This window comes from Vanrija albida (genome assembly GCF_041260175.1).
Source record: "Vanrija albida strain AlHP1 chromosome Unknown contig_7, whole genome shotgun sequence".
NCBI classification, from domain to species: Eukaryota; Fungi; Basidiomycota; class Tremellomycetes; order Trichosporonales; family Trichosporonaceae; genus Vanrija; species Vanrija albida.
This window is the reverse complement of record NW_027191426.1, coordinates 1,499,859-1,522,004: the sequence shown is the minus strand read 5'-3', so window position 1 is coordinate 1,522,004 and position 22,146 is coordinate 1,499,859. Positions and strand designations below refer to the sequence as shown.

Below are 22,146 nucleotides of genomic sequence, written 5' to 3'. Positions count from 1 at the left end.
GTCATGCAGGTTGCTCTCGACAAGTCATCCACGCTGTCCTCGTCCACCTCGCGTCTGTTCGGCGCAAACGGACAACCTTGGCCGATCCTGAAAATTCCGATGAACCACCGACGGCCAAACTCGTAGTCGACATCACTTGCTTTACGTATGCAGACACTGCCAGCGACACCCTCGCCCGCCGCGACTCTTTGTACATGCATGCACCTCTCCCCCCTCATCATATGACGTCAATGCATGGCCGGCAAACCTCCAACCGGCGGCCCGTGATGGTACCAGGCGGAATGAAACTATTGAATGCCTCCTCTCTCTATATGCCACTGGTCTCTGCTACAAGGTCAGCATCCGAACAACAACAACAACGGCCGGCCACTGCCCGGCCACGACGACAGCGATGCACCCACCTATGTCCTAAAACAGGTCCGACGCCTCCTCAATCACGTCGTCAATCTTGAGGATCATGCGCACAACCTGCGTCGCGAGCAGCAGCTGCGACCGCTTGGAAATAAGAGGGTCGAGGACAAACTGCTCCTTCATGTCTGTAACAAGGTCAGCCAGTCCTTCCCCTTTGGCGTCGCGAGGCGCCCCCACGCGCCCCGCAGTGAACCCGCGCACGCGCCAGGCACAACAACACTGACCATTTTGTCCGCGTCCGAGACAGTCAATGCCAAGGCGGGGGTTCTTCTCCGTAACCTGCCTGCTCTTGACATCGGCCAAAGTGTCAATGGGCGACAGACCCGAGTTCTCGGCAAGCGCCAGAGGGATAGAGTCCAGGGCCTGCGCAAACGCCCGCATGGCGTACTGCTCGATTGTGGGGATCTGTCGGCATAGTTAGCTGGAGCACCGGTACCTTGCGCGGGGACCCACCTCGTCGGCCTTTTTGGCGACAGCAATTGATGCGCAAATCTCGGCAGCTCCTCCGCCATAGACGACCCGGTTATCCCGAACAATGTTGCGCACGACGCAGATCGCGTCGTGGAGAGCACGTTTGGCCTCGTCAATGATCTGGAGCACCGCGTGTCAGGGATTGTATTTCTTGCGGGGCTGGTCGGAACACTTACCATCTTGTTGCTTCCGCGGACAAAGACAGTCACGGCGCGCGAGTTGGCGCACTCCTCAATAACCAGCATCTTCTCCCTCGTTGTGCCGAACGACAGCTCGCGCACAATACCGGCATGGCCAAGCTTGTCCGCAGACAGGTCCTCGAAACGGGGAACGATGCGGCCATTGGTGGCAATGGCAATGAGCTCGATCTCGGGACCACCGACCCAACGAACGGCAGGGAGCTCGTTCTGCATGAGCAGGTGGTTGGCCTCGTCATCGAAGCCCCACTGGCAAATGACGAGGTTGGCACCGGTGTCCTTGACTCTGCAGGGTGTTAGCGACCCACTCGGTCGACTTGGATCGCTCGACAAAGTCAAGGTATGCGAAAACCCGAGTGCACAGGCCCCGGAGCGGGGCACGCATGGAGGCTATTTCCCCGGCCTCGAGTCGATCGCGACAAGAGCCAAGCCGCATTTAAGCCGCGCCGAGCTCGGGTTCCGCACAGAGCTCGAGGTCTGGGGCTGCGGGGGACCGGACAAATCATCGGGGTGGCTTGAGCCTCTCCGACATGGCCACTGCCATGCGACATGCACGCGAAGACCGCGTGGTTTGAGGCATGGTTTGACGGAGCGGTTTGACCAGGCCCTTTCGACTCCCTTCGACAACCACCACAACCCCCAACTCCCACTCACAATCTGATCATGTCCTGGAACTTCTCCTTCTCGTACTCGCGGAGCTTCTTGTACTCCTCGACGCTCTCAATGTCAAGCTTGTGCTTGGTCTTGGGGCGGGGAGGCTCGAAGGGGCAGGTGAGGATGGCAATCTTGGCGTCCTTGATCTCGCGGGGCATCTGGGGGTGCGACATGTCCTTGTCGATGATGACACCCTTGACGAGCGAAGTGTCGTCGAGGGCACCACCGACCTTGCCGTCGACCTTGATGAGCTCAAAGTCGACGTCCTTGCGCTCGAGGTCGGCGACGGAGAGGACGGCGTCGACGGCGATGTTGGCAAACTTGTCGTGGGCGATGGACACGCTGAGGGTTAGTCGTGAAACAGCGAGGTCCAACCCACATCTTGCTGCCGAGCGACGTCTTGGCCGTCTTGACGAGGTTGCTCGTGTCCTCCTTGCTGAAGGGGATCTGGGTGTGAGCTGCGTTCCAGCAGACGACAACTCACAGTGTCGGCAACACGGTCGAGCTCGGCAATGGCGACCTCACAGGCACGCTCGTAGCCATCGGCGATGCGGATGGGGTGGATACCGCGGTCGATGAGCGAGAGGGCCGAGGAGAGGAGGGCACCGGCGAGGACTGGGGCAGGCGTGAGCGTCGCTCACAACAAACCACCAAACAACCCACCAACAACACCAGTGGTGCCGTCGCCAATCTCGTCGTCCTGAGACTTGGAGACCTCGACGAGGAGCTTTGCGATCTGGTGCTCGACCTCCATCTGGCTGAGGATGGTCGCGCCGTCGTTAGTCACGGTGATGTCTCCGTCGGGCGAGATGAGGATCTTGTCGAGGCCGCGGGGTCCGAGCGACGACTTGATAATGTTCGTGACTGGGGGGTTAGGTGCTGCCTCCCACAGGCTGCGAGGCTCTGGCCCCCTCGCTACCATTACTCACCAGCGCGCGCCGCGAGGATGTGGCTCTGGTCCGTGCGTCAGCGGTGATACCAGCGACCAAACGCGCGACTTACACGGGTGGCATCGAGGCCGTGGGTGCGGACCTTCTTGCCCTGCTCCCTGCGTTGGTCAGCTTGTGCCCAGCGGCAAGGCGCGGCAGCCTCACCTAACGATGATGAACGGCCTGCCGTTCTGCGAAAGTCAGCAACCGCGACGGTCCTCGCCAGCGCGCCCAACCCCCCACGCACCTCGTCCTGCGCGTACACGGCCTGTCCGGGGTTGATCTGGTCGACCGACATGATGCCTGCGTTTGTGTGGGCTGGCGGGTCGGGGTATGTGGTGTTGAACAAAGTCGAAGCTGGCAGAAACACGACTTTGTGGATGGAAGTTGTGAGACGCGTGGCGGGCGGAGGGGTCACGTGGGGGCTAGGCGCGGGCTCGCGTGGCGGATAGGCGGGCGGCGCCGGGCGGCTGAAACGACCCCAGCCACGCGCCTATCCCCCCCTCAACCATTTCCGTCAACATTTATTGACGCCAACAGCGACCACAACTCCGCAGCAACCACCATGAGCAAGGCAAAGGGCAAGGGCAAGGCGAGCGCCGCGAGCGCGGGCCCCGGCGCCGCCCCCAAGCCGAAGGGCAAGGCGAGCAAGTCGGCGCCAGCGCCGGTCGACACCGGGCCCACAGCCAGCGAGCTCAAGGTGCTCGCGATCCCGCAGTCGTCGACGCCCTACGCCATGCGCGTCAAGAACGGCAACGTGCCCGGCTACATCCAGTTCGCCGCCGACTTTCTCAAGGTGAGCATCCCCCTCTCCGGGCCAGCTGACCCAAGCTCCACCCGTACCGCCCGCTCGCGATCCACACCGACCTCGAGGCGGAGGGCAGCATCCACGCCGCGCCGCGGCTCATCACCGTCGTCGAGGGCGCCAAGGCGGCCTTTGCGCAGGTCGTGCTCGCGCGCAAGGCGCAGGCGCTAGAGGTGTACCAGTACAACGAGACGGGGCTGCTGGCGTCGTCGTGCGAGGCCGAGCCAGACCTCGCGCGCGTGCTGAGCGGCAAGACGAGGTGGGTACGTGCCGGCGAGTTAGCTCACGCCCAGGCCAAAGATGACGCACCGCCCCTTCCTCCGCATCACGCTCGCCACGCACCCGCTCGCCGACGGCGCCGTGCCGCCCAACGCGACGTGCCAGATCACAAAGCTCAAGCAGCCGTTCATCCGCCGGCCAAAGTACGAGCGCAGGGCGCTCGCGCGCAGGATCAAGGAGGCGGCAGAGGGCGAGGCCCCGCCCCCGAACGAGCTGGTCCGCGACGCGCCGCCACATGTCGCGGCGACGGCCGACCCCAAGAAGAAGCGCAAGTCGGATGTCAACGACGGCGGCGAGAGCAAGCGCCGCAAGCAGTAGAAGTTGTGGCAGCACACCGAGTTCGAGCACCACACACACACCGTCGCGCACTCGACGTCCACCATTCACCCCCTGTATCATAGCCCAGCAATAGACGGTGCATAATGTAATGTACAACACGACACTCTTCCCACTGGGAGGGAAGCGCGCATGGAAGCCAGTCTTAAAGTTCAAAGTGTCCGCACGGCGGATGTGCTCCGTGATTGAGAATATGCGCTAGGGGCGACGCAGAGCGTGGCGACAAAATGGGGAACGAGGGGTTTTTTTTTTTGATGCAGGAGGTTGCCGCAGACCTTCAAGGCACGGCTATGCTTAGAACAGACTGGCCGTGAGCAGGGCAGCGGCTCCCATAAGGCCGACCGACATGGGCGACGAGGGAAGCGCAGCGTTGGTCGCGTTGGGAGCAAGGACACCAACTGGCGTCGGCCTGCCACACACGCCAAGGGTCTTGGCGTCAGCGGCAGTGGCGAAGACGTAGGGGAGACCACCGTAGCCGGGCTGAGAGTACGAGATGGAGAGCGAGCCGCCAGAGCCAGTGATGAACTGGTGGCACGAGAGGAGATCAATGATCGCAGTCTGCGACGGCCAGCCGGTGGCCTGGATGCCGAAGGTGGCACCGGCCTCCTCGGGCGAACCACGATTGTTGAGCGTGAAGACGATGGGGCCCTTGCGGAAGGCAATGTCGGTGGGGGTGACAGCGATGGCCTTCGAGTCGTCGTCCATGTACGCCTTGCCGTCAAACTGGATGCCAGTAGTGATGAGGTTCTTGCGGACAAGGTTGAGGCGGGCAATACGCTGGTACGTGGTGCCGTTCTCGTAGTTGGAGGGCCAAAGCGCCTGGCGGTTGTACGGGTCGTGGTTGCCGTCCGAGAGGTCCTGCTCCTGGCCGTAGTACGTGACAGGGATACCCTCGATAAGGAACTGGGCAACCATGGCGTTGTACGCAAGGACCGGGTCGGCCGTGATGTTGCGGAAGCGAGCCATGTCGTGGTTCTCAAGGAAGTTGCCAATGACCCTGGGGTCCTTGTACGTCGACAGGGCAAGGCTGACGGCAACGCCAAAGTCGGACACATTGTTCTTCTTGGGCTGGTCACCGAAGGCCTTGACGATGGCACCGTTCATAGGGAAGCCGAGAACCGAGTCCATGAAGCCTTTGTTCTGGTAGTCGGCGGTGAACGACCAGTTGCCGTCGAAGACCTCACCGGTGGTGAAGACACCGGCGGCCTTGGTGAAGCCAGACCAGAACTCGCCCGGAATGTGCTTGCCAGCGTCAAGACGGAGGCCGTCAATCTTGTACTTGGTAACAAAGTCGGTGATCCAGCTGTTGAGGGTGGAGATGACGTGAGGGTGCTCGGTGTTGACATCCATTAAGGGCAGGTTGGCGTCGCCGAACCAGCAGACCTCGCACGACGTCTGGTTCGAGAAGTCGATCCAGCACTGGGGGTGGAAGTAGGCAGGGTCGGTCCACATCGAGCCGTCGGTCGACAGGCTGTCGGCGCTGACGGCGTCGTTCTGGTTCAACGTAGGGATCGAGTTGATGGCAATGTCGACCATGATGTACATGTCACGCTTGTGGAGCTCGGAGATGAGCGTCTCGAGGTCCTGCTCGGATCCAAAGCGGGCGTTGAGCTGTGTGACATCGTTGACCCAGTATCCGTGGTATGCATAGTTGTAAGGCGTGTGAACGTCAATGTTCTCTGTGTGCAAGGACGGTGGTCAGCCCGTGCATGTGCGGTGGGTGGGTGCGGAGAATGATGGAGAGACGCGCGTAATGCCGTGACGGATCTCAGGAACTGGCCAGTAGGAGACTTACGGTGAACGGGTGAGATCCAGATGGCATCGATGCCCATTCCTTGCAAGTAGTCGAGCTTGTCAATGATCGACAGCCAGGTACCACCACACCATGTACCCGCCTGGGGGTCACACGTCTGGGGGACTGGGTTGGTGCGTGCAGGAGCCGTGTCCGAGGGCGGAGCAAAGCGGTCGGTCAGGAGCCTGGCTGTAAGCGGATGCCACAACAAGCGCAGGGCTACGGGCGTAACTCACTGGTAGATGCTACGCGAGCGCCATTGGTCGGCAGTCGCAGCGTTGACGGCGTGCAACGAGGCAGCGGCCGCGAGCAGCGCAGTGGCAGAGAAGCGCATGGTGGCGGGGGGGAAGGAGCGGGGGCACGGGGCGGACAGGTGACAGAGGTTGGCTGGCGGGCCGAAAAGAGGTGTGTCTCGGGATCAAGGAGGTGCAACGACGGCCCGAGTCGTTTTGAAGCGGGGGAGGTCGAGGTTGAGATGCGGAGGGAGGGAGGGGGGAAAAGGTCAAGCAACGAGCGTGGGTGGGGTTTAAAAAGAGAGACTGTGGATTACAGGTTGTGTTTGTGGTTGTGAGGGAGAGAGAAGGAAAGGGAGAGTTGGTGAGATGGCCAGCAGGTGGTGGTGACTGCGGCGGCGGCGGTGGCAGCGGCGGCGACGACGGCGCTGCTGCTGCTGCTGCTGCTCTTGCCGTCGTCTCTCTCTTCCCCTTTGGCCCGCCTCGGCCAAAACTGTAACAGTTGCAGGGGAGGACGAGTAGCCTCGCCGAAGTCGCTGCCCGCCAGCCAAGAGAGGACTGGACAAAAACCCTTGTTGTTGCTGGCCGTTGGACGCGCCGCGCGCAGCCATAGTAAGGCGAGGCACGCGACTCAGGGAATACAAACTAAGGGTGGCGCAGAGGGGCGCAATGCACGAGAGAAGCCAAGGGCGGTCTGTTACAAGGACCCTGAATCGCCTCGAGGCGCGCCCAGTAGCGCCCCTCTGCCCTCATGCCTAGAAGTCTACGCCCTGTTCCTGTGACGCTTCCCCTGAATTCACCCAAGGGGTTGGGCCAACGCCGTAAGCACTGGACCAAAACAAGAACTGGCACACCCAAATGGGGCTTCCTAAAGGGCTTGCCTGGAGTGATGGCGTCCAGAGAGTCCTCGGCGGCGTCCACAAAGGCCCTTGTAGCTGTACTTGCTGCGCTGCACCCACCCCCATTCATCACTCCGAGGTCAAGTGACTGCTGCAAGCACTCGTCGCCGTGTCCCTAAATATCTACGCTCGCATCCTGTGGCGTCTTCTTGTAGCCTTCTATCGCCTCACGCGTCGTCAAGCCAACCCCTAACGCCGCGCGCGCCGAGGCGGCGACAGAAGAGATGGCTTGCCCGCAACGTACGCCGGAGGCTTCGGCGCCAACTCTGTCCGTGGGGTTTGGACGCGTCGTGGCGGCGGGGGAGGAGGAGGGGGGGGGGTCGGGGGAGGGGGGCGGAGGCGGAGCATGGGGGAAGGAGTGGGTGGTGGCGATGCGAGCGTGGGCGGCCAGAGTCAACTCAGAGCATAGTGAGCGCGACTCCTCCTCCCATATGCACAACTCTGTAACCGTCGCCGTGTTGCATGTCCTTCACGACCGGGCTCGAGTAAACAGTACAGCGCAGAGAAAAACTGTATGGCGGGGAATATCAGTCGGGTTAGGGACTTGTGCAAACATACGTCCGATCACTCCCCCTTGACTTGAAGCTAATCTCGGCCAGTCATTGCACACACACAGACATTGGCAGCTCTCGGGACATTGCCCGGCGCGGCGCGGCGCGGCTGGCCCCGGCTCGGCGTCGCTGAGCAAAATGACACACTTGCCCCTCCGACACCAGCGCGCCATCACGACGGCGCGTCGGCTCGGCGTCGGCGCCGTGTCTACTCCCTTCGGCGACTCACTATGTGCACACTGTATGTACACAGCCCCAGGCGGGACAGTTACAGACAGGGCAAGGAGTCGGAGGAGGTCATGTAGCAGGTGGGCACAATGGTGGTGCAGGACAGGGGCGGTGGTCAACATCACGCTGCGAGGCACTCTTCGCCACGACTTGCACGCATCCCGGTGCCTCTAGCATACCGCAGGTATGCGTGTGTGCGACCTCGCTCACACGCGTTACACGCGTCGACGCGACCGTGGGCACGAGCTGGGCGGCTGTTGTCAAGCTGCGGTGTTTTGCGAGTCGCGGCAGACTGGCCCGTTGGCGTGTTGGCGTGTGCGCGTGTATATAGACGCGAGAGGGTTGCTGGTTACCGACAGATCCACCCTCAGTTGAGGTATGCGGCGGCACCCATTGTGTTCCCAAGTGATCGTCGCCGCGGCCACTCTCACCACCACCACCCGCTGCTCGTCCCGGCGCACGAAGCGCTGCGACAAGCGCTTGAGCGCTGCGCCGTGTCAAACGACAAGCGCGCCGCGGTGACACCCGCCCTCACGTGAGGCTTCGGGATGGATGCATGTCTCGGCGTCGTTCATGCCGCGGCGTGCTCGTGTGCGCATGCCATTGTCTCATGCATTGGGCCGTGTAAATGGGATACCTAGGTGGGGGCGCGGGCGGCTGCGGCATGACCGCGCGCGCTTGTGCGTCACGATCTGCACTGGCCGGATTGATCTGCGCGCGTCGTGGCTGTCGAGGCGCCTCGAGCCAATGACAAAGTCGTCTGTTTGTCCTTTCGAGGGGGCCCACACTGACAATGGCCGAGTTGGGCGCCGCAGCGACGTGTTTGGGCAAGCCTGTGCTCTGACCGCCAGTCATCGACGGCCTGGTTATCTCGTGCATTCCACTGTATCTACCTCGGCTCGATAGCACCATGGCGTCTATGTATGCAACGACGACGACGACGAATAGACCCAATCCATACCCGTGTCATTAAACCCGCCCAAGTCCGCGCAAGTGGACAATACCAAAGGTGTTAGCCGACAGATTCACTACGTAATACCCGCGGCCCACATTGGTTACCCAGAGGGGCAACAAGGCAAGGCGACGGCGAAGGGAAAGAGATAAGCCGTTCACTAGATGGAGCCCGCCGCCGCAGTAGTCGTCGGTTGCTGCTCCGCGTCCTTGTCCACTCTCCTCTCCGTCCCAGTCTCATCCTAGTCTCAGTCCTTGTCTTCCTCGCCGCCCACCGCGCCCCCTCTATCATCTCATTGTTCCACTCACTCAGCCCGCGCTAGCCAAGCAGCCCCCCGGCCAAACAGCCCCCCTGGAGTAGCCATTATCCAAGCCCGCCCACCACCATGCCCGCGCGAGATCCAGCGGCGACGACCCATCTACCGACAGTGCTCTCAAGCACGCCATCCCAGCATGGTTCAGTCCTCCCAACACACCATCCAGTCTCGGGCAGAGTGGGATCTTCCGCATTCGCACGCACATCCGACCACGCCTCGAGCTCGATGGCGTCCTCGCCCGTGACGTCGCTGGCTGGAGCAACTCGCGCCCGCCGGACGAGCACGACAGAAGTCGGCATCGTGGGCCGTATCTTTCGCCGCATATCCATCGACGCGGGCGGGGGCCACCCCGACCTCGAGACTACCTCGCAGGAGGGCAGCGAGAGCGCGTTTGAACGTGTATCCGGAGACGACGATGAGTGAGTAGAGTGCCCATCTTCATCACGGCCAATCCACCATCAAACTTGAACCCATCCTCCCCTTCCCCATCACACGCCCTCACCGCCCTCATCCCTCATGAGAAATAGCTGACCCCCAGCGTCTCTCTTGGCTCGAGCCACACCCAGAGAGCGATTCGCGAGTCTACCAACCGCCTGGCATCAATGTCGTTCTCGGCGGCAGCTGGTGTCGCGCTGCCCCCGTCGGCCGTCTCTGGCGCCGCGGGCCAGTCGGGCATTCTCATCGACCACCGCCCCGCCCACCCGAGCCCGCTCACCACCAAGCCGAGTCCCGTCTCGCCCCAGTCGGGGCCCTCGGGCCTCTCGATGCTCATGGAGCGCGGGAAGCGAGCCGCCGCGTCCAGCGACGACGGCTCGGGCGACACCACTCCCCAGGCCGAGCCCTCGTCTCTCAACGACAGCGACAGCATGCTCGGCTCGCGGATCTCGCGCCTGGACGGCCGCGCGGCCATCTTAGCCGAGGTTGAAGAGGTCGAGGAAGAGGACATGGGCGGCTCATCCGAGCTCCGCCAGTACCTCGCCCGCGAGGCCGTCGTTTCCCCGACGTTTGTTCCTCCTCACGAGACCACCCCGCTCCTCGGCGGGGGATCGGCACCCAAGAAGCCCTCGTCGTGGAAGGACCGCACGGCAGTCGACATCGCCGCCGCCAAGAACTCTCTCAGCAAGCTCACGCCGGCCGACGTGTTCAAGGCGTGTGTCGTCGAGCCTGTCGAGGCCCTGCCCGCCGTCATCCTCGGTGTTCTCCTCAACGTGCTCGACGGTGTCAGCTACGGCATGATTCTGTAAGTTTTCGTGCGTATCGCCGATGCTGATCCCCGCTCCAAGATTCCCCACGTCCGTCTACTTCCCCGACTTTGGGTCGCTCGGTGTATCCATGTTCTTCATGTCGTGCATCGTGTCCCAGCTCACGTTTTCGCTGGGCGGCTCGATCTTCAAGGGCGCAAACGGCAGTATGATGATTGAAGCGGTTCCATTCTTTCACATCATTGTCAACCAGATTGTCGCAGGTGTCGGCGACAAGGTGAGCCGGTCACGGGCTTCATTCCGCTGACGGCAGGCCCATGTGATCGTCGCGACTACCATGGTAGCGTTTGCATTTAGCTCGATCCTCACTGGTCTGGTATTCTTTGCCCTTGGCGCTTTCAAGCTCGGTGCACTCATCGGCTACTTCCCTCGACACATTCTCGTTGGGTGCGTAGCAGGCATAGTGCATAGCTAACCAGACCAGCTGCATTGGTGGTGTCGGCGTATTCCTCATCCAGACTGGCCTCCAGGTATCGCTCGGCCTTCCCGAGGACACCTTTGAGAACCCGGGACTCGATGTCTTCAAGCCGTTCTTTGCCTCGTGGCATGCCTTCTCGCTCTGGACCATTCCCCTTGGCCTGGCCATCTTCCTCCGTGTCATCACGCACTTCTTCCACCACCAGCTCATCTTCCCCGTCTATTTCTTCATCATCCCGGTCATCTTCTACATCGTCGTTGCCATCGGAGGATGGAGCTTTGACACACTTCGTGCCAGCGGTTGGGTGTTCGACGTGGGGAGCAACACCCAGCCGTGGTGGAAGTTCTACACGGAGTTTGTGAGTGTCTTGGTTATGAACGTCTCTGACGCTCCAGGATTTCAAAGCTGTCGACTGGGAGGTCTTCTGGAGTGTCCTGCCCACCCAGATGGCGCTCGTCTTCTTTGGTATCCTTCACGTCCCGCTCAACGTCCCTGCCCTCGGAGTGTCTCTCTGTGAGGACAACGTCAAGCTTGACCGTGAGCTGGTGGCCCACGGCGTCTCCAACTTTGCTGCGGGCATCTTTGGCACGGTTCCCAACTACCTGACCTATGTCAACAGTGTCCTCTGTGAGTACGTTGTGTTTGACACTTTCTGATGGCAGTCTATCGTGTTGGTGGCGGGTCTCGTCTCTCTGGAATCATGCTCGCAGCCGCCACAGCAGGCATCATGTTCATTGGTCCGTCGGTCATCGGCTACCTTCGTGAGTGCCAGACAGCAAGTGCCAACTAACCGCCAGCCGTCATGGTCGTTGGTGCTCTTATTTACGTTCTTGGTATCGATCTTGTCATCGAGGCCGTCTGGGACACGAGGAACCGTGTCAACAGGATGGAGTACATCACCATCTGGGTGATTATGATCGGCATGACAGTCTTCGACTTCGTCATTGGTCTCCTTATCGGCATCATCCTCGCCTGCGTCTTCTTCGTCGTCATGAGCTCGCGTCGTCGTCCCATCCGTGCCGTCTTCAACGGCTCAACCGCCAAGTCTACGGTTCGTCGCCCTAGACCTCAGAGAGCCTTTATCCAGTCTGTCGGCTCGCAGACCTACGTCATGAAGCTCCAGGGATTCCGTGAGTCACACACCGCAGCACCACGCTAACTATAGTCTTCTTTGGCACCATCAACGTCGTCGAAGATGAGATCAGAAACCTGCTCGACCACCTCGCTTGGGAGAACAACCCGATCCGCTTCCTCATCATCGACTTTGCCCTGGTTGGCGGCCTCGACTTCTCGTCGGCCGAGGCGTTTGTCCGAACACAAAGATTGCTTGCCGCCAAGGATGTCGTCCTCATCCTCTGTGGTGCCGAGCCTCACAGTCCCGTCGGCACAGCCCTGCGTGCTGTCGACCTCTGGGCCGATCAGGAGGGCACGCGGGTTGAAGTCTTCACCACACTGAACGACGCCCTCGAGTGGACGGAGAACGCCTACCTCACCGCCTTCTACGACAGCCAGACTCGCTACAAGGCCAGCGAGGCCGAGCAGCCACGCACCATCGACCTGCCAAAGATCAACCGCATGCCCTTCTCGCTTGCTGAGTCATTCCAAAACAGCCCTCGACGCAGCCACCTCGCGCGCGCCGGCGACGACACACTGCCTGGACCCCACTACTACCACGGCACTGCGACGTTAGCTCCTCCTGTGGAAAACACCAAGCCTCACAAGCACGCCACGCCAATCAACATGACCCAGCCGCTGCCACTCCTTGTTCAGTGCCTCGGCTCCTACTCCGATGAAAACGAAGCGTTCTTTGCCCAGTTTGTCAAGTACTTCAAGCAGGTCATTGTGCAGGCCGGCGAGGTCATCTGGGAGCAAGGCAGCCACCCTGATGGCCTGTATCTGATCGAGTCGGGCAGCCTCCGCGCCACGTACGAATACGACAACCACCAGGAGCTCCTGCAAGAGACCATGGTTGCTGGCACGGTGGCCGGTGATCTCAGCACCATCAGTGACACGCTCCGCAACTGCACGGCTATTGCGGAGCGCGACTGTGTGCTCTGGAAGCTCGAGCCATCGAGTCTTGCTCAGATGGAGAAGGAGGTGCCCGAGGCGGCGGGCAAGTTTATCAAGACCATTCTGAAGGGTACGTCCGGATAATCGTCTCTCTCGCTGACCCTCCAGGTGCGGTCGAAGAAGTCGACGTGCTTTCTGCCTACCTCATCGCCGTACTCTCATAGTACCCCTGCCTGTACCAGCAGCACAAACCCCCCAGCCACGCAAAGTAACGATAGTACACACACCCAAGTCATAGTCTCCTGTGTCTGAAATGCATGTTCCAGTAAATCAAGTCCAAGTCATAATCCAAGTCATAACTGAAATCTCGGATCCGAGACCAGTCATTTGCCACTTGTATTTAAGAGCCCGACTGGAACGACCTCCACTGTCGTCACTGACCCGCTCCGACGACTTCAGACTTTTTCCATCTCACTCAGCTCATTCAATAGACCGGCACCATGGCACAAGCATTTGCGGCTCCCCTGGAGAACACGCGCGTGAGTGTTGCCATCAGCGCGTCCTCGTGCATCGCTCACGCCTCCAGAATGTTACCATTGTCGCCCATGTAGACCACGGCAAGACGAGTTTCGCCGACTCGCTCCTGTCGTCCAACAACATCATCTCAAACCGCATGGCGGGCAAGCTGCGCTTCCTCGACTCGCGAGAAGACGAGCAGGAGCGCGGCATCACGATGGAGAGCAGTGCGGTGGGTTCTTGGCGCGCTCGCCGGAGCCGAGAAAGGTGCCAAGCTGACCAAGCAGGTGTCGCTCCGCTTTGACATGATGCGCTTGCAACCGGACGGCAAGGCCGTCGCGTCGAAGCACATCTGCAATGTCATCGACACGCCCGGCCACGTCGACTTTGCGAGCGAGGTGTCCACTGCCGCGCGTCTGTGTGACGGTGCGCTCGTCCTCGTCGACGTGTGGGAGGGAGTATGCACGCAGGTGAGTTGAGTGCATTCCGAGCCTGCCAACTCACACGCCAGACCATTGCCGTGCTCCGCCAGGCCTGGGTCGACAAGCTGCGGCCACTGCTCGTCATCAACAAGATGGACCGGCTCATCACCGAGCTGCAGCTGTCCCCGTCCGAGGCGTACCACCACATTGCGCGCCTGATCGAGCAGGTCAACGCCGTCATGGGCTCGTTCTACGCCGGCGAGCGCATGGAGGACGACCTGCGATGGCACGAGGAGCGTGAGAAGCGGTTGGCTGAGCGCGCTGAGCGCGCCGCCGCCGGTGAGGCACCAGAGGGCGAGGACTCGGGCGACGTCGACGCCGAGTACGAGGAGCGCGAGGACGAGGACATCTACTTCTCCCCCGAGCGCGGCAACGTGCTCTTCGCGTCGGCGATCGACGGGTGGGCGTTCCGCCTTGGCAAGTTTGCCCGTCTCTACGCCGACAAGCTCAAGATCAAGGAGGGCAACCTCCGCCGCGTGCTCTGGGGCGAGTGGTACCTCGACCCCAAGACAAAGCGCGTCGTCAGCCGCAAGGCGCTCGCTGGGCGCGCGCTCAAGCCGCTGTTCGTGCAGTTCGTTCTCGAGAACATTTGGAAGGTGTACAACACGGTGCTGAACGAGTACAACCCGGATCTGCTGGCAAAGATTGTCGGCGCGCTCAACATCAAGGTGTCGCCAAGGGACCTGAAGTCAAAGGACACGCGCAACCTCCTCACTGTCATCATGCAGCAGTGGCTCCCGCTCAGCACGGCGACGTTCCAGGCCGTCGTCGACGTCATTCCCTCGCCGCGCGCCGCGCAGGCCACCCGCATGCCGTTCATGCTGCACCCGAAGGAGGCGCAGGCGTCGTCGACCCCGCTGCCGCCCGCCAACGAGTTTGAGAAGGAGCTCTACTCGTGCGACCAGCGACCCGAGGCCCCCGTGGTGTCGTACGTCTCCAAGATGTTTGCCGTCAGGCGCGAGGACCTGCCCGAATTCAAGCCGCGCGAGATGACCGCCGAGGAGATGCGCCGTCGCGGAAGGGAAGAACGCGAGCGCCGCGCTGCTGTCGAGGCGTCCCGCACGGCGCTGGGCCTCGGAGACACGACCGACCCGAATGAACTCGCGAGGGCCATCGACGACATTGAGCTCAACAAGCCAACCGAGCAGCTGCAGCCGGCCACCCCGACCGGCGAGGTCCTGCTCGGATTCTCGCGCGTCTTCGCGGGCGTCCTTCGCCGTGGAACAACACTGTTCGCCACGCTGCCCAAGTACGACGCCGAGGCTGGGCCCGATCACCCCCGCAACGCGCGCCACATCCGCCGCGTTACCGTCTCGGACCTGTACATGATGATGGGCCGCGACCTCGTCTCTGTGGAAGAGGTGCCTGCTGGGCATGTCTGCGCTATCGGTGGCCTCGATGGCATCGTTCCCCGCAACGCCACGCTCTGCGCCCCGTCCGCCGCGGGCGTCCCCGAGGACGCCGAGCCGTCGTCGTACGCCACCACCCTCATCAACCTGTCTGGCGTCGGCGTCAACACGGCGCCGATCGTCCGTGTCGCCTTGGAGCCCGTCAACCCTGGTGAGTGCCCGCGGCCGTTGACGTCACTGACCCGCAGCCGACATGCCCAAGCTCGTTGCCGGCCTGCAGATCCTCAACCAGGCCGACCCCTGTGCCGAGTACCTCGTCCAGGAGACGGGCGAGCACGTCATCCTCGCCGCTGGAGAGTTGCATCTCGAGCGCTGCCTCAAGGACCTGCGCGAGCGTTTCGCAAAGTGCGAGATCCAGGCGTCCGAGGCCATTGTGCCGTTCCGTGAGACGGCCGTCAAGGGTGTTGACATGGCCGCGCCCAAGACGGCGGGCGCTCCTCGCGGCACGGTCCGCGCATCGGTGTACGACGACCTCGTGGAGTTTACGATCCGCGCCGTGCCCCTCCCATCAGCTGTCACCGACTTTTTGGCGGCGCAGCAGAAGACCATTGCCAGCATGACGGTGCAGCGCCGGCAGCGGGCAGAAGAAGCTGCCGAGGACGAGGTCGACGCAGAGGCGGCCGACGCCGCCACGCGCGTCCTGACGCCAGAGCAGTTCTGGACCGAGCTCGAAAAGCTGTTCAACAAGGCGGGTGGCGAGTGGGCCGGTGCCGCCGACCGCGTGTGGACGTTTGGACCCAAGAATGTCGGCTCCAACGTCCTGCTCGACCCCGTCGGGAAGTCGACTCTCCGACTGCGCGGCCGCGAAAAGGTCTTTGCGGACGCCCGAGCCGACGGCAAGACGGCTGACGAAGCGCTTGAAACGGTCGACGCGGCCGCGCAGGAGCAGGTGGCCACCGATCGGACCGAAGGCGGTGAAGACGAGGCCACTGCGCGCGCCGAGGCGCGCCTGTTCCGCGACTTTGACCACTCGATCGAGGCCGGTTTCCAGATCGCAACGTTCCAGGGTCCGCTGTGCGCCGAGCCCGTGGTCGGCATGGCGTGGGTCGTCGACGAGATCAAGTACAACCCTGACGAGGGTGAAGATTGTAAGTGGCGCACGTCGCAGGGTAGCAGCCACTGACGCCTCATAGCTCGCGGCCGGGCCTCGGCAGTGGTTGGTGCTCTCATCTCGTCTGTTCGTGACGCCTGCCGCACGGGCCTGCTCGACTGGTCGCCGCGTATCAAGCTGGCAATGTACACGTGTGACATTCAGGCCTCGACCGACGTTTTGGGCAAGGTGTACGCCGTCGTTGCGCGCCGACGAGGCCGCGTCGTGAGCGAGGAGATGAAGGAGGGCACGTCCTTCTTCACCATCCGCGCCATGCTGCCCGTCGTCGAGTCGTTTGGCTTTGCCGACGAGATCCGGAAACGCACCTCGGGCGCCGCGTCGCCCCAGCTCATCTTTAGCGGCTACGAGACACTCGACCAGGACCCCTTCTGGGTCCCGACGACAATCGAGGAGCTCGAGGACCTCGGCGAGAAGGCAGACCGCGCAAACGTCGCCAAGGGCTATGTCGATGGGGTGCGCAAGCGCAAGGGCATGTTTGTCGAGAAGAAGATTGTCGAGTTTGCCGAAAAGCAGCGCACTCTGAAGCGCTAAGTAGTATGGTACCAGGCACATCATAAGCATCTTCCACAATGACGAGAGGTTTTGGCATGTTACGTTAGTGGGCGCGTTCCTAGCAACTACCGACGGCAACGGCTGGCGATGATGACATGCCTCTTGCAGCAGCTCGCGACGCGTTTGCAGCTGGCGACACGCTTGTAGCATCGGTGAGCCCAGCTCACAATGAGGGCATAGTATAGACAACTAGATGGTATCGCGGGCACAAGTCCGCAGACTGGTGTTTTAAAGCCCATGGGGGTTGGGAGTACGAGCAGGGAACGCCGATCTGATGGATGCGAGCAGTAACATGCGGTTGCTGGCAGATGTTGGATTGTTGGTTGAGGGGGTATTAATACTCTGCGCCGTGTGTGTGTGGTGTCATGCCTGAGAAGCATGGCGCGCGAGGCGCTCTAGGGTAATGCCGACAATAGACGAAATGTAAAGCCTGTAGGGAGGAGAGAGAGAGAGAGACCAGTCGAGAAAAGCCGAGAAAGAGAGATGATAGCCCAAAAAATGCCCAGAGAGACGAGACGAGGGGTATCCGGGGAGAGTGACACTTGTATGAGGAGGCCTACGAGGCGTACGACGTCCTTGTGTCGTGGTGAATGTTGCCCGGCGAGGCGAGGGGCGTGCCGGCGTAGGACGAACCGGACGAGGGGAACGGGTACGGGGGACGTTGTTGCCTGGACGCGAATGGTTAGCGCGCCAGGATTGGCGTGCAACCGCCGCGCGGCGCCGCTCACCACCTGGGCCAGTCGTTGTTGCCGCCATCCTTGTGGTCGTCAGACTCGATGGGAGCGAGGAGAGAGTGACCGTGGGGGCCCTGCGAGAATGGCATCGAGAACATGGGCTTGCCGTCGGGGCCAATGCTGCTCGCCTGGACGGGGTGAGTCGAGGGCGAAGGGAGGGCGCTGCGGCGGTAAGGGTGGTGGCGCAGGTCGTCCTTGGGCGACGCGGCATAACGCGAAAAGGTCGACGAAGTGGCGCTGTCTGGAACGGCGCCGATCGAGTCCTTACGGCTGACGCCATCAAAGTAACTGTCGCCCTCGGTGAGCGAGTTGGCGCTGCCACGGCTGCTGTCCATGCCGCTGAGGGCCGGGTCGATGACGACCGACTCGCCAAGGCCACCCGACGCAGAGTCGCTAGACGAGTCGAGCTTGACGCTGCTGTTGAAGCGCTGCTGCGAGGCAACCTCGTTGGGCGTCAGGAGGATCTGCGACTTGTCCGACGACTGGCGAGGGGGCAGCGAGGTCAGGGGAGGCGGGGCCGAAGGGTGTGAGAACGACATCGTGTTGGAGCCGTAGCTGTTGCCGTTGCCGTTCGAAGTGCTGGACGCGCTGTCGCCCGACGAACCGTTGGGGGGCGTGGAAGGTGAGAGAGCCGGGGGAGGCCCGTTCAACGGAAACGTCGGGGTGATGGGGGCAGTCGCACCCTCCTCACCACGGCAGCCTCTGACCATCCAGTGTCTCCGAAGAGCATCCTTGCGCGAGAAACTGCGCTGTTAGTAAACACGCCTTCACTCGTAACTCACGTCTTGCCACACTTCTCACAGCCGTAGGGCTTGACGCTCAGGTGAATCCTCTTGTGACGCTTCAAGTCATGGTTGCGGTTGAAGCTCTGGACACACTGGTCGCACTTGAAAGGCCTGTCCACCAGCGGGAGACGGTTGGCGAAGGCGTAGCCAATGTTAGCACCGCCGGGAACACCAATCGCGCTGGTCGAGTGGTTGCGCATGAGCGAGGGAAGGCCCTCGCTGTGAGGAACAAGCGCCGGCGTCGAGAGGCTCGGCAAGTAGGCGGCATATGGGGCCGGGTAGTTGCTAGGGTACGACAGCGAGCGAGGCATGTCAACAGCAGTGGGCTGGTATGCCTGGGGGTAGTAGCCCTGAGCAGGGTACATGCTGTTGGTGCCGCGAGGCGAGTGCTGGGGAGCGGCGTAGGGCTGGCCGGCAGCACGAGGTGGTGGGTAGTAGGGGCTCGTGGCCGTAGGCGAGGGCTGCGCGCCAGCCTGCGAGATGACCGAGTAGCTAGGGACGCGCGTGAGCGGTGCTGGAGGAGCGGCACGAGTGCTCTCGGCGCCCGAGACGCGGTAGGTCATTGGGTGACTACCAGAGTAGGTCGAGTAGGCGCCGCTGGCGGCACTGCCGCCACCAGGCGCAGCCGGCGGGAGGGACGCCTGGCTACGCTGGCCGTAGTACGCCGAGTAGTCTTGGGCGGGGGCTTGCTCAGACTGGTGCATGGCTGCTGGTCTTGAAGAGTTTGCTGGGGTTGATGAGAGGGGAGGCGGGACGAAGGCAAACGGGGAAGCCGAGGTGGGTGGAGAGCCTGGGTTGGGGGCGGTGGTGGTCGTTGTGGTGTACGACTGCGAGGAGGGGTACTGTGTAGTGTGAGCTGATTGTGTCCTTGTTGGACGAGTGTAGTGGGTACAAGTGATGACAATGGGGGGAAGGGGTTGTTTGTCGTTGTTGTCTGATTGTTAAGAGGGAGAATGAGCGGCCGGCAGTGACCTCGGCAATGAGCGGGTCAAGCAAAGGCAAGAGAGAGAGAGAGAGCTGAGAACTGGATGCGCAGGGAAAAACAACGACAACGGTCGGTGCGGTCAGGTGGCGCAGACAATGGCGTTCGAGCTTTGGTCGTCTCATTACTCGCCACCCACGTCGCAGACCGGTCTCGACGAGGACCGAGCGCGACATCCAGAGGCGTCTTTGCCCTTGGACCAGCCAGCCAGGCAAAGCAAGGGATGGCCAAAGGGGGGAGCGAGGTCCCACGACTGTCTCACAATCGTTGACCGACGCGATTGTTCCTTCCCTCCAAGACAGAGACATCAAAGCGTCGTCTGCAAACTTTGCTCGGTAGACCGACCGACGCGCGCAAGGGAGGGGGTGTTCGGCTCCTTTGGGTGGGTCGGTCCGCAGCAGTCGCCCGAGTAGATGTGCGCACCTCGTGTGTGTGTGTGTGCAGAGCAAACGCGCAGGCAATCCTCCTTGGGCAGCACCCGAACAATCACCTGCACCCATCGTCTTCTTGGCCACAAAGGTCACTTGTCACGGTACCCCTGGCTGAGAAGTCGACGTCGGTGCTGCCCTGCGCTGCGGCCAGCAGGCAGGCAGCACTCTCGGAAAGAAAGCGACCTGGCCAAGGAATGGGGAAAGGAGGTTGCGGTCGAGGTCCTAGAGGGCCCAACCACAGCACCTGCGCAATCCCGTCCTGTCTGGTTGCCCGACACTGGCGACGACTGCAATTGCAGTGCCGCCGCTCGCCGTCCCTTTTTGCTTTTGTCGTGTGCACGAGCACATTGCAGTCCGATCAACAAGCACACACACACGCATTATCTCCGTCGCGCTCGAGCCGTCGACCACCCTCGATTGTGGCTGGATCCACACCCACACACACACACACACACACACACACAAGGCTCGAGCGCCAGGAACACGTCGAGACACGGGAGGGAATGTGGGGTGGTGGTTGGATGCGCACAGCGTGGGGCGGGGGAGGAGCAGCAATGGTGACACCAGCAGGAGCTCATGACCTCGACCAATGCTGAGATTGCCAAGCGAGGGTGCGTGGATGAGGCGCACAGCATCGAACACGGACGGCTGACGAGAAGGGCAACCCTTCTCTAGGGAGACGTGTTGACTCGTGCCGTTCGCACCATGATCCGCGTCGTGCAACCCGTCGACCTAGATCGACCAGTCGACGACGCGAGGCATGGAAGAGCCAGTGGGGAAGCATAAAGGATGGAGAGAGGCATGGGCAGACGGAAGCAAGAAGGTGAAGCAAGGCAGGGGAAGGAGAGGGGGTGGGTAGGGGGTGGGTGGGTGGTGCGGGGCGGGACTCACCTCGTCACGTCTGTCGCGGCTGTCGCGGTTGTCAAATTGGCTTTGCTGGGCGTACTGGCCTTCAATCATGTCGTGGTTGTCGTTCGAGACTGTGGCAAGCTTTGATGGGCTTGCTTTTATCAACGCGACGAGAGATAGTCACTCGGTGCGGCGCTGGTGGCTTGCGGTGGCTGCGGAAAAAGAAGACTTGATAGAAACCGTTCGTTCGGCCTGTCGTGACCCAAATATGGGAGATCTTGGCTGTGGTGGGTGGACAAGGGGAGGAGGACGACGAGGAGTACGTTTGTGCCGGGTGTGCGGAGAGACCCAAAGTGCCCGCAGCCGGGAGCTGGATTGGTGGCCAAAATACGCAAGGAACGCGAAGACTTGGTGCTTTTGCTTGCTACGCGCGCGCGCGGTACGGCGGATGCAGGTTCGATCGATCAAGCGGGGAGGAGGCTCCGATGACGCTTGCCGGTAGAGCCCTACCGATTAAGCTCACACCTTGGGCATTTGTGCTTACCGAGTAGAGGAGCGGGTTCTGCCCACAACTAGGGAATACGCCAATCTTTGGGGCGCTAAAGCGCTAATGGGCGATAGGCTCGAGGAACAGTACCTCGTAACCAAAAGTACGGCGAGGCAAAGAGGGAGGGAGGAGGTGGGTGGGCAGGGAGGCGGCAGCGGCGACGACGGCAGGACCGACAGACAGACGACGCGCGTGCGGGAACAGCACGGTACCGCGTACAGGCAAGCTCTGTAGGCAAAAGTTACAGAGGCACAAGCTCTGTAAGCCCTTTCGATAAAGACGACCTGTCGGGAAGGTCTTAGTGGGCGGCGACGATCACAACACGCGTAGAGTTTGACGCGATCGTTCGACTGGCGGGCGCCGGTGGAGGGAGTGTGTTGGAGTTGGATGGATGGTAGTAGTTGACAAGAACAAGGAGCGATCACTTGATGGGGGGGTTAAGGAGGGAGGGGAAAGGTCGGCAGTGCGCTCAACCCCGCGGCGAGATAAAGGATTGGAGGGCAATGGGTGCCAGAGGCCGTGGAGACGAGAATCACGCCAGCGCGCTGTCTTCGACGGCCGTCCTGCTGAATGCTTTGGTTCCCTCGGGGTGACGAAGGGGTGTAAGGGGGAAGAGGAGGAGGAGGAGGTTTACCCAGGGCCTACGCGGTGAAGGAGGGAGGCAAGAGTCTTGCGCAGGTGTGGTGAGAGAGAGAGGAGAGGAAAGGGTTAGGGATTCCAGTGGGGTAGCTTGTTCGGATGGCAGGTGATCCGACCCACTGCGCTGAAAATGGCGACGAGATGGCTTTGGCCTTGTCGCCTCGCCCGTGACCATGTCCTCGAACTGCAAGAGACGGGGTTCATGCGATGCGTATGACATTCCCTACCCAGTCAAAGGGACAATCTGGGCCCCTTGGAGAGTAATGGCCGCGTTGGCGCTGCTGCCTTGGTCAGAATCTCGTGAGAGGTCGACTTGGCTCGGTTTCTGGGTGCGGCTGCCGAAAATCGAGCGCGCAGGTCAGGAGC

General features: G+C 61.7%; 6 protein-coding genes across 6 annotated transcripts; 3 read left to right on the top strand and 3 right to left on the bottom strand.

The window, feature by feature from the left end:
• Nucleotides 1-408: 408 nt before the first annotated feature.
• CCT5 (T-complex protein 1 subunit epsilon) lies at nt 409-2,960 on the bottom strand (the record flags this gene model as incomplete). Its single annotated transcript, XM_069357420.1, has 12 exons — nt 409-536; nt 636-816; nt 865-1,002; nt 1,059-1,365; nt 1,734-2,075; nt 2,113-2,180; nt 2,218-2,348; nt 2,397-2,597; nt 2,663-2,687; nt 2,736-2,781; nt 2,828-2,853; nt 2,910-2,960. The coding sequence occupies 12 exons, from the start codon at nt 2,958-2,960 to the stop codon at nt 409-411; spliced, it is 1,644 nt and encodes a 547-aa protein (XP_069205357.1).
• A 263-nt stretch (nt 2,961-3,223) lies between these two features.
• On the top strand, nt 3,224-4,064 carry Q8F55_009043 (uncharacterized protein; the record flags this gene model as incomplete). Its single annotated transcript, XM_069357419.1, has 3 exons — nt 3,224-3,458; nt 3,494-3,726; nt 3,761-4,064. Exons 1-3 carry the CDS (start codon nt 3,228-3,230, stop codon nt 4,062-4,064), a joined length of 768 nt encoding a protein of 255 aa, XP_069205356.1. The 5' UTR covers nt 3,224-3,227.
• Nucleotides 4,065-4,376: 312 nt separating this feature from the next.
• On the bottom strand, nt 4,377-6,208 carry Q8F55_009042 (uncharacterized protein; the record flags this gene model as incomplete). Its single annotated transcript, XM_069357418.1, has 3 exons — nt 4,377-5,761; nt 5,878-6,059; nt 6,111-6,208. The coding sequence occupies 3 exons, from the start codon at nt 6,206-6,208 to the stop codon at nt 4,377-4,379; spliced, it is 1,665 nt and encodes a 554-aa protein (XP_069205355.1).
• Nucleotides 6,209-9,278: 3,070 nt separating this feature from the next.
• On the top strand, nt 9,279-12,967 carry Q8F55_009041 (uncharacterized protein; the record flags this gene model as incomplete). The annotated part of the gene is made up of 10 exons (XM_069357417.1): nt 9,279-9,472; nt 9,592-10,293; nt 10,337-10,532; nt 10,569-10,702; nt 10,740-11,091; nt 11,129-11,360; nt 11,396-11,494; nt 11,531-11,863; nt 11,899-12,873; nt 12,912-12,967. The coding sequence occupies 10 exons, from the start codon at nt 9,279-9,281 to the stop codon at nt 12,965-12,967; spliced, it is 3,273 nt and encodes a 1,090-aa protein (XP_069205354.1).
• A 276-nt stretch (nt 12,968-13,243) lies between these two features.
• RIA1 (Cytoplasmic GTPase/eEF2-like protein (ribosomal biogenesis)) lies at nt 13,244-16,792 on the top strand (the record flags this gene model as incomplete). The annotated part of the gene is made up of 6 exons (XM_069357416.1): nt 13,244-13,282; nt 13,330-13,491; nt 13,547-13,729; nt 13,771-15,301; nt 15,339-16,238; nt 16,284-16,792. 6 exons carry the CDS (start codon nt 13,244-13,246, stop codon nt 16,790-16,792), a joined length of 3,324 nt encoding a protein of 1,107 aa, XP_069205353.1.
• Nucleotides 16,793-17,369: 577 nt separating this feature from the next.
• Q8F55_009039 (uncharacterized protein) lies at nt 17,370-20,705 on the bottom strand (the record flags this gene model as incomplete). The annotated part of the gene is made up of 4 exons (XM_069357415.1): nt 17,370-17,481; nt 17,542-18,291; nt 18,330-19,174; nt 20,637-20,705. The coding sequence occupies 4 exons, from the start codon at nt 20,703-20,705 to the stop codon at nt 17,370-17,372; spliced, it is 1,776 nt and encodes a 591-aa protein (XP_069205352.1).
• Between the last annotated feature and the right edge of the window lie 1,441 nt (nt 20,706-22,146).